General features: G+C 34.1%; 2 protein-coding genes across 3 annotated transcripts; one reads left to right on the forward strand and one right to left on the reverse strand.

Moving 5' to 3' along the window:
• Positions 1-1,354: 1,354 nt before the first annotated feature.
• LOC140045203 (dnaJ homolog subfamily C member 16-like) lies at positions 1,355-12,754 on the reverse strand. The gene is made up of 13 exons (XM_072090014.1): positions 12,425-12,754; positions 11,674-11,740; positions 10,918-11,245; positions 10,201-10,391; positions 9,266-9,517; positions 8,385-8,515; positions 7,981-8,161; positions 7,416-7,601; positions 6,488-6,576; positions 5,817-5,900; positions 4,706-4,750; positions 4,380-4,541; positions 1,355-3,432 (listed from the first exon to the last, which is right to left on the reverse strand). Exons 1-13 carry the CDS (start codon positions 12,628-12,630, stop codon positions 3,057-3,059), a joined length of 2,298 nt encoding a protein of 765 aa, XP_071946115.1. The 5' UTR covers positions 12,631-12,754; the 3' UTR covers positions 1,355-3,056.
• A 101-nt stretch (positions 12,755-12,855) lies between these two features.
• Positions 12,856-18,862, forward strand: LOC140045204 (ran guanine nucleotide release factor-like). 2 transcript variants are annotated; one of them, XM_072090016.1, is made up of 7 exons: positions 12,856-12,955; positions 13,127-13,234; positions 13,602-13,715; positions 14,072-14,167; positions 17,119-17,176; positions 17,583-17,677; positions 18,201-18,862. In XM_072090016.1, the coding sequence occupies exons 2-7, from the start codon at positions 13,152-13,154 to the stop codon at positions 18,316-18,318; spliced, it is 564 nt and encodes a 187-aa protein (XP_071946117.1). In that variant the 5' UTR covers positions 12,856-12,955; positions 13,127-13,151; the 3' UTR covers positions 18,319-18,862. The 2 variants fall into 2 exon arrangements, with proteins under 2 accessions (XP_071946117.1, XP_071946116.1); XM_072090015.1 differs by having other exon boundaries at positions 12,858-12,955; positions 13,132-13,234.
• The last annotated feature ends 54 nt before the right edge of the window (positions 18,863-18,916 follow it).

Below are 18,916 nucleotides of genomic sequence, written 5' to 3' on the forward strand. Positions count from 1 at the left end.
CCTTTAAATTGATGATTTTACATATGTGTTTCTTTGTATACTGTAATGTAACTCCTCGAGCTCCCACCATGCTCAATGTTTTTGTTTCCATGGAGCGCCAAAAGAGCAACAATAATAGTACAAGCATAAAAACAGAAAGAAAACGAAACAAAAAAACTTATCATGATTTTTAAATTAAAATTTATTTGCCAGTATTTATTTCTTCGTACTTGCATGATTATACTATTATCATTACAATTTTAATTTTACATTGTTCCATCCACTCCACACTGTAGATGGACTCCACAGAGTTTTCAGCCCTCTATATAATTTTTGCTCTTTTGACGTTCCATAGAAACAAAAACATTGAACATGGGGTAGGCCTACTGTAGTACTGTAGGCTAGTCATTTTGTGTGCGAGAAAAACGTCTGTAAAATCATCAATTTAAAAATGTATTTGTTACTTTTTATGTGATTCTTTTTCATGAAAGTGCCAATTCTAAGGTGTGGTATTCAGAATAAATGTTGGGAGTTAAAATACAAGGCAGGTGCGAAAGATAAATATTTGTAATCTTAGGTGTTGGGTCTTAGCTTTCGTGATCTTAGGTCTTAGGGGGTCTGAGCTTTCGTGGTCTGAGCTTTCGTGACACCCCTACTCCATGGCTCACAATGGCTCCACCCATAGCTTTATTCTATCCCACAATGCCTTTCGAAATTGTTACGCGCTTCGGACGAACAGGAGATTCTTGTGTTATAAGTTCTTTGGTTTTATTTAAAAGAAGTCCGTGGCCTGGGCCTACTGATATGTACAGAACAAAATTATAATCTTTAAACTCATAGTTACCCACATACCCCAACATTAGAGTAAACAACATTTCTAGTTTCCCAGAACCTTCGTCGTCGTACCATCTATCTCCATGATACACGTGTGCCATGTGTTTTTTGTGATTCAAATTTTATTTTGCTATATAAAAGAATATAGTGAAAATTGTGAATTTAAAGACTTAAGGTATAAGTTTCTATCTTGTATAAACGATATTCTCTTGAAGTGTAATTGTGATTCCAAAAATATTTTCACCACTCTCTCAAATTATAAAGAAGTCTACTTTCCAATTTCTGAAATCTTAAGAAAACTTAACTCTATAATTATAGATGAATGGAGAATTGAATTACAAAATAAATCAAGTCTCCACATCTATGAAACATTAAAATCAAAACATGGACTTGAAAACTACTTAATTGATAAAACTAATTTTGAAGGTGCTGCATTAAAATTTAAAACTCGTTCAAATACCTTTGAATGATAGAACTGCAAATTGCAATATTGATAATAATAAAAAATGTAAATTATGCGGTACAAATTTGAACGAAGGGGTTGATAGTTGCTTTTGCCTTTTTACTTTTCTGTTAATTGTTATATTTGATATTGTAAAGGATGCACCTTTGTGCTAAGTGTGCCACCGATCTAAAGGTGTAATTCCAAATTAATAAATAAATACATAAATAAAATAGAGGGCGACAAATAGGTTTTTTAACTTATCAGAGCCAATTGCTTTCTATTTTCACGGTAGTAGTTTAGGTCTGTCAAGACAAAATGTGGTCCGGGCCAAAATCGGTCCAACCGGACCAGTTTTGGCTCTAAATTTGTGGCCAAAAGCAGCCCACCACTGCCAATATTGGTCCGAGTTTTTCTTCAGTCGATTTTAACTGAATTACTACTAGGCCTATGATTATGTTTGAAGTTGTTTATGGCTAGAAAAATATTAGGGGTATACAATGACATCCATGAAATGGACTCGCACACAGGTCAACGTTTCAATATCTTTATCCGATATTTTTATTTTAGTTTACAGTATACAGTACTTAATATTCAAATGAATCATAATTAATAATGATGATGTAATTGCAATGATGAGCGTAGAGCCGCAAATCGCAGACTTCCTGATGAAAATGTATATACTGTATAATAAATAAGACCTTAAAATCAAAGAAATTCAGAAAAAAATCTTTACAAATCACAGCATGATACCTACTGTAGTATTTTAATCATTTATAAAGAGCTGATCAATATTATGAATTCATGAGGACTACCCATCAGACTAAAAACACATCTTATTCACACCTATTTTAATAGATAAAACTATTATTATTATTATTACATTAACTGTACACTGTATTTTTGCACTGTATTTTAATTAATGTTTAAGTAAATTAAATTGTATTTTTGTTACTGTTGCACATATTCTTTATTTACTTAACACTATTAAAGCACCTAATTTATGCATAAACATTAATTGAACAACATGGGTGAGTTTAAACAATATTGCAGTTGACAAATAATAATGCATTTACAAATTAAATTCTCATAATCTTTTTGTTAACATTTTAAATATTGTGTGGAAGTTTAAAGATATACTGTACGCTGAAAAAATAAATAATTTTTTTTAACGTGTTGCTGAATATGCCATTTTAATGTCACATGATAGTTATTCACTTTGACCAAAAATTAAATCGAAAAAAAACATATATATTACATTTACAAAAAAACTTTAAACAGAAATACAGCAGTCATTTTGAGGAGTCTCTGCCCTGTTTACCTCACTGTCGCTTATTGTTTTTAAATATTTTATTACACCTTATTTATAGAGGGTGACCCTAAACAGCGTATTCTGACAATCAAGGGGCCCTCTTGATGAGTGACAGTGGCTGTGTGTATACTATTACACCGGGGTAACCCCCTACTCGCCTCGAAAGATGTACTAGGTTCTTTAAAGTGTTTAGCTGACCTTCTAGTAGATTAATAGTATCTCAAGGATTCTATGATAAATGGTTACTTGTTGATGCTGTTGCCTAGTTCACGCTCTAGTAAATCAATAGTACCTCTATGATAAATATTTACTTGTTGATATCATAAAACAAAAATATTTAAAATAAATAATAATATTAATTTAAACCTGATATATAAACACTTCACAAAAGGGAGACATACATAATTGATACCATGATAAAATGTTTACATGATATAGGAAGAAAATTGCGTAAATTGCACAGTAAAAATAGCGCTTGAATTTGCATCATCAGGAGTCAAAGGTCGGCCATTCATTAACATTTATTCTCGATATTGAACCATCATACAGTCTATCCATCCACATCGACAGTGGAGCGTATAAATTACGAACAGAAACTCTGCCGGTTTCCTCGTCAGATCCGCTATCAGAATCGCTAAATCCTACTGATTCTGGGTTGACTTGCACGTTCTTATGAGCGGCACGGTACGCGCTCATCTGCGTTTGTGCGTCATATAAACAATAGTATTTTCTATGTGCGTTAATGGCTAGTATGTTCCCAATGACATTGTTAACATCCAGTGTACCTGGTCTCTGATTGGTCAATTGTTCATACCAAAAGCTATATTGATCAACTTGTAAAAAAGAGAACTGCCAACCCTGCATTCTGTGAATATTTAAAATAATGTAAAGATAACATTTTTTACAGTACCATTTTCTAACATACATGTACTTACAATGTGCCAATATTAAACCAATATCATAATTTCCGGGATATATTTTGTAACACGCAACCGTGACACAATGTACTAAGTATGAAAGTGTGCACAATGTCACACTTGGCTGAACAATGTCACACTTGACTGCACAATATCACACTTGACTGCACAATGTCACACTTGGCTGCACAATGTCACACTTGGCTGCACAATGTCTCACTTGACTGCACAAGGACCCCGTTGGAAACAAGTCCGTAGAGGACTTTTATGAGTTATCCTTGGCATCCTTGTTTTATATTGGTATTTTTATATTTGCTAATTTTAATTGTATGTCTGTGATATTTTATGTACTGATGCCGAAATAAATCAAATCAAATCTCACACTTGACGGCACAATATCACACTTGGCTGCACAATCTCACACTTGACTGCACAATCTCACACTTGACTGCACAATATCACACTTGGCTGCACAATGTCACACTTGATTGCACAATGTCACACTTGATTGCACAATATCACAATTGACTGCACAATGTCACACTTGGCTGCACAATGTCACACTTGGCTGCACAATGTCACACTTGGCTGCACAATGTCACACTTGACTGCACAATATCACACTTGGCTGCACAAAGTCACACTTTACTGCACAAAGTCACACTTTACTGCACAAAGTCACACTTGGCTGCACAATATCATACTTGATTGCACAATGTCCCACTTGACTGCACTTGTTCAAATAAATAGGGTATTATAAAACGCATGGAGAAATAAGTTAGGAACTTATTTCTCAATGATAAAACCAGAGTTCAGCTCTTTGAGAAATGTGCAACTTTAAATGTGCTGAATCAAGTGCAGGTAACATATATAATATAACGTTGAATAAACTTACCTGTTTATTTGATATTTAATAGCATTTTGAGCTTCAACAAACAGCTCATTTTTACTTGCTTCATCGACAATAATGAGCAGCGTCATCTTCCCTGGGGGCGCTGTTAGAATCAACGTATCATTACTCTCTGGATTTAATGAATACACACTAATATGTTGTCTCCTAAAAAAAAGGTGTTTATAATAGTTAAAAATGACTTATATTTATAAAAGAATTAGTTTTCGGAATGAAAGTGGAATGGGGAGAATATTTTCATGCGTTAATAGTGAGTTCACAGATTTGAAACATAAATAAGGTCAAAGTATTGTGCTAGTTATAAAACTTACCTTGGAGGCTCATTCATGCGTGACTGTTCAGGAGCCGATTTGTTTCTATAAAAACATAAGACCTTTTTTGTAAAATATTAATCCACAACATTAAAGGTATTAAACATTGAAAAAGGAGTAAGCGTTAGATCAGGATTTAGGGGAAAAGTAGATTTTCAAGAACTTTTTGAGATGTCTTTCACGTGAAAATACAGACAAGGGGGTGAAAACATAACATCATAGGTAATACCAAATTAAATAGTTTAAAATGGTGCTAAACATAGAATACAGTGCCACAACTATGCTCAAAGCAGTTAGGTGTATGTAAGTAAATCATACAAAATACAATTAAACCCCTCCTTTAGAACAGGGGACAACAAATGAGGGGGGACCAACAAATGAGAGGGGGGGGGGGGAGAAATAGTAAAAAAAAAAACAATGGGCAACACCTATTAAGTGGACAGCCTTATTAAGATTAAACCCAGCCTAGGACATGCTTTCGTTGATGTCTTAATCTAGGCTTACATTAAAGACAAACATTAAATTTAATTGGTTTAATATTATAATTTAATTTGACTTACAATTGTTTTTTTTAAATATCAGACCTTAAAAGTGTACCAAAAAGGTGAAAAACATCGTCGCGTTGTAAACATTCAAGAATTGTCAGCGCGTACCTATTTTTTAACAAACTGCAATGACGTAATTTGTGGACCATTTGATTGGCCAGTTTTAACGATCGTAAGATCGTAATCGCTAAAGTTGAACTCGGTTCAACTTTAACGATTTAAGATTTTAACGATTTTCAACGTTAATTTTTACCCCCTTTTCCTGTCAAATCATTGAATATGACAACTCAATGTAACTTAACGTATATTCATATTTTAGTCTACTCTGCAGCAATGTTAGTATACTTATAGGCATACGGGAGTCACGACTTAAAGTTCAGTGAACTTACTGTGACTTCCATCCACTCACATTTAATATATGTTATGTAAATGTAAATGATATATATATATATATATATATAAGTGAGTGGAAAAAATAAATAAACAAATAAACAAACAAAACGTCGACAGGAAAACAGGTTTTATTGGGTACAGAAGGTCTACTGTATAAAATAAAAACTACATACTTAGGAGATAGATATCCAGTCATCATTACCGCCATGGTAACAACATATGCAATAAACACACATATTACCATAGTAACCTCATCCCTGAAAATGTAAACAAAAAATGTGTAGTCATGTTTATTATATTTTTTAAAACGTAGTTTCCAATTAAGGGCAATTTCACAATAAAACAGTAAGTAACACTCATCTCATTAGCAATGCATATGTAAGGAAAGACATATTTCGTTTTTGAAAATGAGTTATCATAGATAGTATAGATAATAGTTATAATTGATAGATTTATGAGTTAACACTATACAGTCCTTTGGGACTCCCCTATTAAAAGGACTCCTGTATTAAAACTCTGTTAGGTCCTGGGTGTCCCCTTAATAGTTCTACTGTATTTTATCTTCTTCGTCTCATATTATACTACGAGAACCATGGCAGAGGAGTGCCTTAAACCTGTGTCGATTTTATGGCTATGGTTTAAACAATTCATTCCTTTATTTGGATAGTACATCCATATACAATACATACAAACCAAAAAAAAAGAGAACAAATTTCACCAAGAAATTCACAATAGCATCTTCCACAAAAATAACTTAAAATATCAATTTTCACCAACGCTAATGCACGTTGGATTGTGGAAGTACATTTGAAAACAACAATGAAATTTTGTACTAAAAACTTACCACCGACCACTCACAACATACTGAACGGCAGAGTTCAAATAAGACTTGAAATTCAACCACACTGAATTTATCAATAATACCAACCAATGCTGAACAATATAGAGAAAAGATCAATTTAGTTTAAAAATTAATAAGGTTTAAAATATGCAGACAGTACGTTTCATTTTTACCAGTATATGTTTAAACATTACAGTCCACTAATTATCTATAATGCATAATAAATTGCGAGTAAATAAATTTAAAATTCATAGTTTTAAACTACTGTAATGTATATATATATATTCTGTGCCTGTGATGTTTATATATATATATATATAATTTAATAATTTATTATTTATTTATTTTATAATTTATTCATTAAAACCTGCATAAAAGGGACAACTTCAGGAAAAAATAAAGGTTCTTTTAATAGAGTTGTCCCTTGAATAGGTGTTGGCCTGTTGTTAAAACAGAATATTTGTTCATTTTCATTTTGAGGTATGTGTTTTAAAGGAGATGTATAAAAATGTATCTAAATATTTAGTCCATGGGCTGGAGGGGGCTACCGTGCACCCCCCCCCCCCCCACACCCACAGTTAAAACTTAATTTAATTTTATTTAAATTTTAAAAGATTTTAAAAGATGTATGCTACACAATGTAACTAAGATAATACCAACTAGATGTTGGATTCTTGGGTTATTAGGATAAATGTTACCCCCTACCCCAAAAAATATTTGAAGATAAAACCCTGATGATCATTACAAATGACGCAAGTACATACAATGCATCCCTATATTTTTCTTGTTAACAATGATTTTTTCACTCTATATGTCCGTGGGAAGAAAATGATACCAAAGAAATTTAATTGTGGGGGGGGGGGGGTGCACGGTAACCCCCTCCAGCCCATGGACTAATTGTAAATATAATAAATTTATTATTTAAAAATACCGGTTCATTTTCATCTCTCAACGTCTCAATTTGTCTCGTTTTGCTTAATTCAATTATAAAGTTTGATAATTCTAAAAGATAATTTCCTAAGCGTCTTTCGTTGTCGTCTTTATCGTCCAGTTTCCATCCTCCTGGCAGCCAATCAAAATTCAGCTTGTATTTTGTTCGTCTCCAAACTAAAGCAACCTAAAAATAACAGAATAAAATTATTTATTTATTTTTTTTTGTATTTTATTTATTTATTTTATTGATATTATACACTTCAAACAGAAATTTCATTTCTCAAATGTCGGAGGGATAAAACTATATCATGCTTATAAACTCAGTGTAGGCTTAGGGAGTCATATTTGGACCAACACTGGAACTGATTGAACCCTACATCTTGTAATTGGAAGGCAAGGTACTACAGCACTGGGTACTATAGGCTAGTAGAGTGACTGATGAATTTAATTTATTGTTGATTGTTTCAATTACTCTTTTATTTAACAAACATGGTTAATAAAAAAATAAAAAATAAACAAAATACTAAATTCAAATAAACGTTTATAGAAACAGAGTCACTTACAGGGATCTTCTCCTGTTCAAAATCTATGCCAATGTTGTTTGTGAAAGCTGTTTGCGTTTCTTCGAACACATACATGAACTTTGACCCCTCTGGGAAAAAAGATGTATTAATAGCAACTTGGCTGAACGTCCTGCGAAAGTCATCATGTTTTCCTTTTTGTGTGAACAGAATTACGCAAATTCTATAAATAAATAATAACAAAGTATATACATATTATTAAATTATAAATATTTTATATCATTATTATTATTAAGCCAACAGTAAATTCATGTGTTTTCAATCAATTGCATACAATAATAAGTTAAATGCAATATTATAACAATGTTTTTAATGTTTGTATATTCTGTATTGTGTTTATGCACTTTTCGCACAAATTCAATAACAAACAAATTATCAACATTTACCTGCGAGTTCTCTTGGATGGCGAGACAGGGCAAAGGTCATCAAACACTTGTTGCGAAGTGAGCCGTGGAGCATATAGATACTGATTCTCTATAATAATGTCACGCATAGAATCTCGCTGCAACATTGCGGACTAATGAAACCAATAACAAATAATTTAAAACAAATTGCTGTAGTGGTATTACAGCTTGGTGATTAGAATGTTTTCTTCTAATCAGAGAATTCTGAGTTCAATTTCTATTTTAGTATAGCAATTCCCTCAAATAATAAGGTAGTTCAATTAAAAACCCTCAAAATAAAGATCCCTTGAATAAAAAAAACACTTAAATGGAAAACACTGAAGTCAGTTAAAAAAACCTCCAATTAAAGACTACTTCATTAAATATCCTTAGAAAAAATCCTGACATGTGATGGGACTTGACCCCAGGACTCTTGGAGTGGTAGCAAAGCATCATAACTACCAAGCCACAACTCCACTCATAACCACCAAGCCACAACTCCACTCATAACCACCAAGCCACAACTCCACTCATAACCACCAAGCCACAACTCCACTCATAACCACCAAGCCACAACTCCACTCATAACCACCAAGCCACAACTCCACTCATAACCACCAAGCCACAACTCCACTCATAACCACCAAGCCACAACTCCACTCATAACCACCAAGCCACAACTCCACTCATAACCACCAAGCCACAACTCCACTCATAACCACCAAGCCACAACTCCACTCATAACCACCAAGCCACAACTCCACTCATAACCACCAAGCCACAACTCCACTCAATTTTCAATTAAACACTCCAAATAAAGACACCTTCAATTAAAGAAACCTCTAATTAAAGACCACTCTACACAAATTCCCTCAATGACTCACCTCTAAACGAGCTGTATATTGTTCAGTATCTTCCTTAAACACCATGAGGCATGTACTATCCACATCATAGTGTCTTCGCATGGTGTTTACTTGACTCTTGAAGCTGGCAAAGCCAAACGCCATTTTATCTCTGAATTCATACGCTGTCATTAAGTAGAGGAGTGACGGGGAAGCTTTACGCGAGAAGAGTAACGTGCGAGGGCGGTTGTCGGAATATCCAGCTAAGAAGCTTTTATAGTTGTCATCGTCAACCTGAACAAAATATGTAAATATTGGAAAAATTAGTAGTTTGGTTTACAAATTTGCAATTCGACAATGAAAATGTATTGAAAACCCATTTTATTTGAGAGCACATTGTTTTCAGATAAGAATCTATCTCAAGCCTGGAATTACATCAATTGTATCAACAAGTTTATGTGTAACATGCCTACGGTTGAAATTTGAGGCCAAATACATCATACATATCACAGTAGAAACCCTGTAAAGAGGACATCTTCAGTCCCTGTAATGTCCCCTGAGTATGGGTTGGCCATTGTGTTATAATATACTATTTATAAATAGGGGTGTCTCAATAAAAGAGCTTTTACTGTATTCTCATAAGATACTTTAAATATAAAGTATATTTTCCGCATCACTGGTCAAAATTCAAGTTCTGTATTAATTATAAATTATAATTATTAATATTCTATAATAGATTAATTCCAAATGCAATACATGGGCCAGAATGATGCAAGTAGTTAATAATGAACACATTGTTGTCAATGTTCCTCTACTAGCTTATTTGATATGTCAAGATTATTTTTAGCATGTTTGAAATTCTTTCTTAATACTTTATTTGTCCATTAACAAAATAAAAAATATTGCTTTAATGAACACTTTCAATCTCAATCTTAAATATTAAACCATTATTGAGCAAGAAATCAATGTCACTGTACCTTCTCAATGGTTGTAGTGGGAAACATATTCATAGCAAACGCCTTTAAGCTGTTGATGTCAATGACGGTCTGCGATCCAAAATGGTAAATCGTCTCATCTATCACACCAACAATAGACGGATAGCTATTGACACCAAGGGCGCGTACCAACTGCCGGTCATGATCACCATAGACGGTACCAATACCAACACCTACACCAAATTTTATGTTAATTTATTAGGTAAATATGTTAATTTTTGCATTCATTCATTTCCTTTATTTCGGATAGTACATCCATACAAAACAAACAAAACAAAAAGAGACAAAATTTCACCAGAAAATTCACAATAGCATCTTCCACAAAAACAACCTAAAATATCAATTTGCACCAACGCTGATGCAGGTTGGATTGTGGAAGTACGTTAACTATGGTTTGAATTTTAAAACTATTACAACTGTCATGAATTCTGTTCTTAAAACTATGAATGGAGTTCTTCCAATATTCATAGAATGAATTAATCTTAATTTAACTATTTTTTAACTGCAATTTCAAGGTTTGTTCTAATGTATAAGTGTTATATGAGGCAGTCAATTACAATAAATAGTAGGTATAATTACCTCCAAAATTATATTGTATAAACAGGTTTTAAAGATTAAACAAAATGTAGGTACTGCAGTTACTGCAGTAGAATAAATTTTACATGCTTTATAATAAGTATCACAAATATTACATCTTACCAGCCTTTTGCAATTCATGTACATTTTCCTCCCAAATTCCTTCCACTCGATAACAATGAAAACACATTTGTCCCGTGACTAGAAACATGTAAACTTTCTTACGACTCTCGGGTAGAACAGTGTCGTGAAACATGTGGTATTTTATCCTTGGTGAATTCTTATTTTGTTGACGTCTGTGACCACCGCCAGAAAAATCAAATTTAAAATTGAAACCATTACTGAACCCGTTGAAGCCTTGGAATGGGTTGTGATGTTGCTGCGCCTGCTGACGGTCATCAACATACCCATGGTCATCGTATTGCCGACGCTTTTCTTCATCCGAAAGAATCTAAAAATGAAGGCACAAAAAAGTTATCAGAAGCTATAACAGCTAACTAGAAGGGGACTTGGAGGGTGCATACTCCCGCCTAGTATAATTCCCCTACATAAGATTTCCTCCAAAATGTCATTTCTGTTGGTTACGTTTCCCTGCACTGCATTGTTTCGATCAAAGATGTCTTCGGTTTCGTGAACAATGTCACGTGTATCCCAATGATAAATGTGTCCATTGCTGTGGTCACTCAGCCTGATATTTGACCTAGGCATACAGTATGAAACCATTTTCATAAGATTTTAATGGATGGCATCCATTAAAATCAGGCAATAACCTTTGATTAACCCTGCTAACACACACGCTTGACTACATAACATCCTTGTATTGGTGGAGGTAACTAAGTACTGTACTTTAATTTATAAAACAGTTTAACAATAACATACCTCGTAGGCTTTTGATATGGCAACAAATTTATTTTCTGCATCAGGATCATCATTTTTATCTGGGTGCCTACAAGAAAAACATTTATTAAAAAGTTTATTTACACCAATCTCTTTCTTGTAGCAATATTTAAATTACCGTATTTATTCGAAAAGGTGAGGGGAGCTTTAATCGGGGATGGCATTTATTCAAAGCGGGGTGCATTTATTCAAATAATACGGTACATTAATTTGCATAATTTTAGATAATTGTTTAAAAATAAACCAAATAAAAATATTCTGTATAATTCAAGTCACTTTAAGGACTGTAGATGTTTGAACAATTGCCATATGGTGAGAATTGTATTATCAGTATTGCATCTTATCTTATTGGTACATTAGACTGTAGAGCATTTATATTATTCATAACCTCTGATAGATTATGCAGGTACAGTACAGTAATACAGTCAACTCTCCCAAGAAAGGGACACCATTGGACTGGGCTATGTCTGGCGTTCTGATAACTGAAACCTAAAAAAGGGGAAGCTTTTATTTTTGGGAGAGAGTCCAAGTTTGAGAGAGTTGACTGTTATTTCTAACACGATAATTCAATTATTACAGCTTTTACTTTTTTTTTAAATTGAATGGTGAGTTGATTAAATATATAAATTTTATTACACAAATCACATTATAATTATATTTCATTAAATAATAAAATAATAGGCCTAGGCCTAGCTAAATTACAAAATTGCAGGTCAATATATAATACACTTACCATTCTCGAGCAAGTGATTTGTACGCACGTTTTATATCTTTCAGGCTAGCAGTCCGGCGAACGCCCAGAACATTATAGGGGTTGGGTGTTTCTTCTGCCGCGGCAATAGTTGAGCTGCTTTGGCGTTCGTCGGTTCTGAGCTCGAGGCCTACAAATAGAACTTGATATAACGCTAAATGGAGAAAAGTTAAACTAAGTCGAGCCATTTAGTTATATACATTTACTATTTCATTAACTATAGAACGGAAAACATGCTTCACGAAGTGGATAAATATAGAACAAAAGCATTTATTTATTATGAATATATTCGTGCTGCGCTGCCTACTGAAATTTCTTCGAAGACTGAACAAAATCTTTTCTCAGATCATCTAAACAATAATGTCGCCCTCTATAAATCGTAAACAATCTTCTTTTTCAATTGATCCCCCCGCCGTGTGATGAAAACACAATCCAACTGGCTGACGCTAGCTCGTACCTAGCTGCCTCCTGGGTAGTTGTGCAACTTCCTCATAATAGGCCTAGGAATTGCTGGTAGGTACATATCCTAATTGTTTTCTCAATAATATTAATTATATATTACTAGATACTGTACTGGCTCCTATTTTACAGTCTCTTTTTAATTTAATTGAGAGTAAGAAAGAATTAAACTTGATTATAAAGAGTATCAATTTCTATTTGGTGTATTTAATTGATTTATTTTAGTATAGAATACTCCTTAAATAATAATATGGCTGGAAATGGAGGACAACACCATGAACTATATGGTGGTGCAATGACTGTAATGCTACCTGTAAATTTTGAAGATGTTAGGTGAGTATTAAGCCTGTCACGCCAAATGAGGTGCCACTGCCAAATAATGTAACCGCACTTAATTTGGCGTCTATAGACGCCAAATTAAGTACTATTGCAATATTTGCTCCCAAACCCTTCCCACCACCATGCGTCCCGCATGCTATTTGCGATAAACCTTATTAATTAGCCACAGTACAAAATGTTGGCATGATACTGTTCTATACAAATTGGTCATTTGTACAGAGCAGGTCCTGCTGTATTGACATCGCTTTTGTGCTAACAACAATAACCAGGTTTCACTTCAAAATGTTCACGTCGTATACGAACACAGTTCCGAAATTTGTAAATTTTTCTAAATTTGTTTTTTTCTGTAATTGTGTTCTAGTCAAATTCGCCAGGTACCTGACAATCAAGAAGTATTTTCACACCCATCAACGGATCAAAGCATCATCATAGAGCTACTAGAATACCAACAAATAACAGATGACTTGGCTGCCAAGTAAGTGCACTGTACAAAATAGTACTGGCACAGTTCACAGAAAACTCTGCGTATAATGTATTATTTTCTATCTGCATCTGATCGACTGCATTGTAAAGTTTTCTATCAGCACAGGCCGGAAATAAGACGTACAGGCAGCTGATAGAAAACAAGGCATTATGCGTCAATAGCCTCAACACCAAATATTGACTATCGGCACGACAGAAAAGTTGATATTAATGTACACGCATGGTCGACCAAACCTTTAAAATGCCCTGTTAACTATCCAGCCATAACATACAGTAAACTCACCCAAATTACTAATAAATTAATTAATTCACTTGATAATTAACCATACTTGTGTGGTTTATTTGCAGGTATCATTTTCAGGAAATGGCTGGCAGTAATGAAGCAACAAGTTTTGAAGTAACATCAGAAGAACAAGTGTCAACCAGTGAAGTCACAATGCACCAGTAAGTCACAATTTAAGTCACAATTTAAGTCAAAATGCACCAGTAAGTCACATTTTAAGTCACAATACACCATTAAGTTACATTGCACCAGTGACAATTTAAGTCACAATGCCCAACAGTAAGTCACAATGCCCAACAGTAAGTCACAATACCCAACAGTAAGTCACAATGCCCAACAGTAAGTCACAATACCCAACAGTAAGTCACAATTTAAGTCACAATGCCCAACAGTAAGTCACAATGCCCAACAGTAAGTCACAATGCCCAACAGTAAGTCACAATACCCAACAGTAAGTCACAATACCCAACAGTGAGTCACAATGCCCAACAGTAAGTCACAATGCCCAACAGTAAGTCACAATGCCCAACAGTAAGTCACAATGCCCAACAGTAAGTCACAATACCCAACAGTGAGTCACAATGCCCAACAGTAAGTCACAATGCCCAACAGTAAGTCACAATACCCAACAGTAAGTCACAATACCCAACAGTAAGTCACAATGCCCAACAGTAAGTCACAATACCCAACAGTAAGTCACAATGCCCAACAGTAAGTCACAATGCCCAACAGTAAGTCACAATGCCCAACAGTAAGTCACAATGCCCAACAGTAAGTCACAATACCCAACAGTGAGTCACAATGCCCAACAGTAAGTCACAATGCCCAACAGTAAGTCACAATACCCAACAGTAAGTCACAATACCCAACAGTAAGTCACAATGCCCAACAGTAAGTCACAATACCCAACAGTGAGTCACAATACCCAACAGTAAGTCACAATGCCCAACAGTAAGTCACAATGCCCAACAGTAAGTCACAATACCCAACAGTAAGTCACAATGCCCAACAGTAAGTCACAATGCCCAACAGTAAGTCACAATACCCAACAGTGAGTCGCAATGCCCAACAGTAAGTCACAATGCCCAACAGTAAGTCACAATACCCAACAGTGAGTCACAATGCCCAACAGTAAGTCACAATGCCCAACAGTAAGTCACAATACCCAACAGTAAGTCACAATACCCAACAGTGAGTCACAATGCCCAACAGTGAGTCACAATGCCCAACAGTAAGCCACAATTTAAGTCACAATACCCAACAGTGAGTCACAATGCCCAACAGTGAGTCACAATGCCCAACAGTAAGTCACAATTTAAGTCACAATGCCCAACAGTAAGTCACAATGCCCAACAGTGAGTCACAATGCCCAACAGTAAGCCACAATTTAAGTCACAATACCCAACAGTGAGTCACAATGCCCAACAGTAAGTCACAATGCCCAACAGTAAGCCACAATTTAAGTCACAATGCCCAACAGTAAGTCACAATGCCCAACAGTAAGTCACAATGCCCAACAGTAAGCCACAATTTAAGTCACAATGCCCAACAGTAAGTCACAATGCCCAACAGTAAGTCACAATGCCCAACAGTAAGTCACAATGCCCAACAGTAAGCTACAATTTAAGTCACAATACTCAACAGTGAGTCACAATGCCCAACAGTGAGTCACAATGCCCAACAGTAAGCCACAATTTAAGTCACAATGCCCAACAGTAAGTCACAATGCCCAACAGTAAGTCACAATGCCCAACAGTAAGTCACAATGCCCAACAGTAAGTCACAATGCCCAACAGTAAGTCACAATTTAAGTCACAATGCCCAACAGTAAGTCTCAGTTTAAGTAACATTGCCCAACAGTAAGTCACATTGATTCAGATTCAGATAATATTTATTTAGATAATAATGAATGAATATATACAAAATAGAAAAAAGATATTAAAGTGAACATAGATAAAGCAGTAATTGGTAGTCATTATTATCATGGATCCCTTCTAGAAGTTAAAAACTTGTCTCGTAGGGACCCATAACAAAACACATTACTAAAAAAAATAAAAATAACCTAGAATATATAATTATATAATTTAGGATAAAAAATTACAGTATAATAACATAACTAACATCTTCTTTATAAAAATTATTTAAATTATATTTCAATAGTTTCATGATAATTATAAATGAAATAACTACCGATATTGGTAAATAAAAAAAAAATATGTATACATAAATTATAATTCCAGTATATATATAGTATATACTATATATACATTATATATAGTATAGATTAAAGATTGCAATAATAAACAACAACTAATATTTTGTGTAAGACATAAATAGTATATGAGTATAAATAATGATAATAAGCATATTAACTAAGCAGTATAATATTTAGATATATAATGATTCTTTAACTTTTTTCGGAAAGTAAATAATGATATTGACGTTTTGATATTTGGTGGGATATGATTCCACAAATTAGGACCTGATATAGTTATAAAAAATTTAGTTTTTGTAAGTCTAGCAAAAGGAATGTTTAAATGAGAAGTTCTTAAATTGTAATTGTGAAATTTGGTACGTTTACAGAGCATATCAATCATAGAAATAGGAAGTTGGTTTTTAAAATAATTAAACATAAAACTGGCAACTTGAACATTGTGGATATCCGTTAATTTTAATATACCAAGACGTTTAAAAAGGGGTTCAGATGAGGTTCTATATGGTGAAAAAGTAATAATTCTAGCTGCACGTTTTTGTAATTTAGTTAATCTAGCAATATTAGAAGAGTAATCTGCAGCCCAAATAATGTTACAATACTGGAAATAAGGAAGTACAAGTGTGTTATAAAGAGAAATTAAAATATTTAGAGGGAAGAAGTGCTTAAGTCTGTTAATAATACTAATAGATCTTGATATTTTTTTCGAAACGTAATTTTGATGACTGGTCCATTTGAGGTTTTCATGAATATATACACCTAAAAAAAGTGTTTCAGTTTTGCGTTCCAAACAGTAAGTCACAATGCCCAACAGTAAGTCACATTGCCTACAGTAAGTCACAATTTACAAGATCCTTTTTGTAAGTTAAATGTTATCACTATTTTTTCATTCATCTACAGATGCTCTAGCATTTGGTTGCTACATGGAAAACAGATGGTGTCAAAGTTCAATGAAGAGGTAGCGATATTCTTATTACAGTACAGTACTCTAAAGCCTCTTTCTCACAGGCATCCCAAAATGACAGTATAGAATAAGAGATGCCTGACAAATTCACACCAAAGACATTGTGATACACTTTACTGCACAAGGCATCACACATCAGACAGGAGATATATAACAGAAGAGAATATTCCAATAATATTACTTGGTCTTGAGCAGGTATGGATGCCTCCTTGACCCGTTCTAAAAACCCATACCATCGTGGCATTAGTGTATTTCCCGTATATCCCTGGAACAAGTACAATTTTGTGAGAAAGAGGCTTTATCTAAACATTGCAAAAATTTAACTTAAATAATATTTGTTTTGCCCATAGATTAGTAGTACAGTAATTAGTTGTGAATATTCTAAATTTTGTATTTTCAGGCTAAAAATGTGTTAAATGTGAATATAGCCTTATTTCGTCTACCTCAGTATACAACAGATGTTCTTGTGACCTTCAATGACCCTATGCAAATTAAGTAAGTCCAAAAAACACATTGATCATACATACATCGCTGTCATACTATTTCCCCTTCAATAATCTAGGTAGGCCCCTTACAAAGATCAAGTTGATATAGCCTAGCTTTACAAACATACCTTTCTGCTCCAAGTTTGACAATAACAACTACCTGATAATATCCTTTAGTCTTGCATTTTTTGTATAATAATTAATAATAATAATAATTAAATAAATGATTAATTTAGTTCTGTGCATCGCTACACTTGCACACATGTTCTTGATTAAGTTGTCTGTAAGTTGACAAAAATATCTGCACTCTGATTGGCTGAATCTTCAGAAATTCATTCATGCATGAAAAAAATGATAAATTTGTTTTTTACCATATTGTACAGACCCTTGTCCCCACCAAAAATGTTTTTAAAAGAGGTAGGGGTGGAGGTAGGAGTTGGGGATGAAACCACAATATTTTGAACTGATATATCTTGTTGTAGATATAATTTTATTTTATTCAACCTAAAATATTTTTATATTACTTTTTGTAGCCCTGATAGTAGCAGTAGCACAATGCCAACTGGACAGAGGAATGCCTGGACAATGATGCAATTTAAGACGGTCATCTGTACTCTGAACCTCATTGACCCTTCACTCTTTACATCTTGACTTAAACAGAATGGTCAGAATGAAGAAAAAAAATGTGATGTGTCCAAATAGAGGCGGAGGATGTACTCCAACATTAAGAAGATCGAAAGGTTGAATGTTCGAATCAAGTTGGCTACTATAATAGCTGGTTCAGAGATGTTGCATGAAACTTCTGATCATATAGGCTTACTATTATAGGCATGCACAAATAACAATTTACTAACATTTCTAAAAGTTATCAGGGGCGGATCCAAGGGAGGCTCCAAGGGAGGCCCAGTCGGCCCGGGCCCCCAATTCTAATGCTAAAGATAAGACATCAAATTAACCTCAGCCCTTCAACTCGCTATTTTTAGGCCCTCTGCCCCACCTATTTCAAAATCTTGGATCCGCCAATGTTTATTAGAGGTGCGTTGCGCTATTTATTCTAGCAACTAATTGGATGTAATATGTATTGAGACAGAAACAACCTTCTAAAAAACAAAATTCAGACATAAAACGTAGGTTTGAAAAATATTTTAATCTTAAACCAAAATTTTAAGGAGTTATTCAAAATTCGAGAGGTCGGAAGATTTGATGAAACATCGAGAGGCTCCTAGAGAAATCAGGAGGATTGGAACTT

The sequence above is a fragment of the Antedon mediterranea genome, chromosome 3, assembly GCF_964355755.1.
Source record: "Antedon mediterranea chromosome 3, ecAntMedi1.1, whole genome shotgun sequence".
Taxonomy (NCBI): Eukaryota; Metazoa; Echinodermata; class Crinoidea; order Comatulida; family Antedonidae; genus Antedon; species Antedon mediterranea.

Coding starts and splice junctions, on each gene's coding strand:
- LOC140045203 (XM_072090014.1), bottom strand. CDS start 12,630: ATGGCTCGACTTAGTTTAACTTTTCTCCATTTAGCGTTATATCAAGTT. Junction 8,162..8,384: donor CCATCCAAGAGAACTCGCAG/GTAAATGTTGAT, acceptor ATTTATTTATAG/AATTTGCGTAATTCTGTTCA. Junction 6,577..7,415: donor TGAGAGATGAAAATGAACCG/GTATTTTTAAAT, acceptor TATATTGTTCAG/CATTGGTTGGTATTATTGAT.
- LOC140045204 (XM_072090016.1), top strand. CDS start 13,152: ATGGCTGGAAATGGAGGACAACACCATGAACTATATGGTGGTGCAATG. Junction 17,177..17,582: donor TGTCAAAGTTCAATGAAGAG/GTAGCGATATTC, acceptor TTGTATTTTCAG/GCTAAAAATGTGTTAAATGT. Junction 17,678..18,200: donor AATGACCCTATGCAAATTAA/GTAAGTCCAAAA, acceptor TACTTTTTGTAG/CCCTGATAGTAGCAGTAGCA.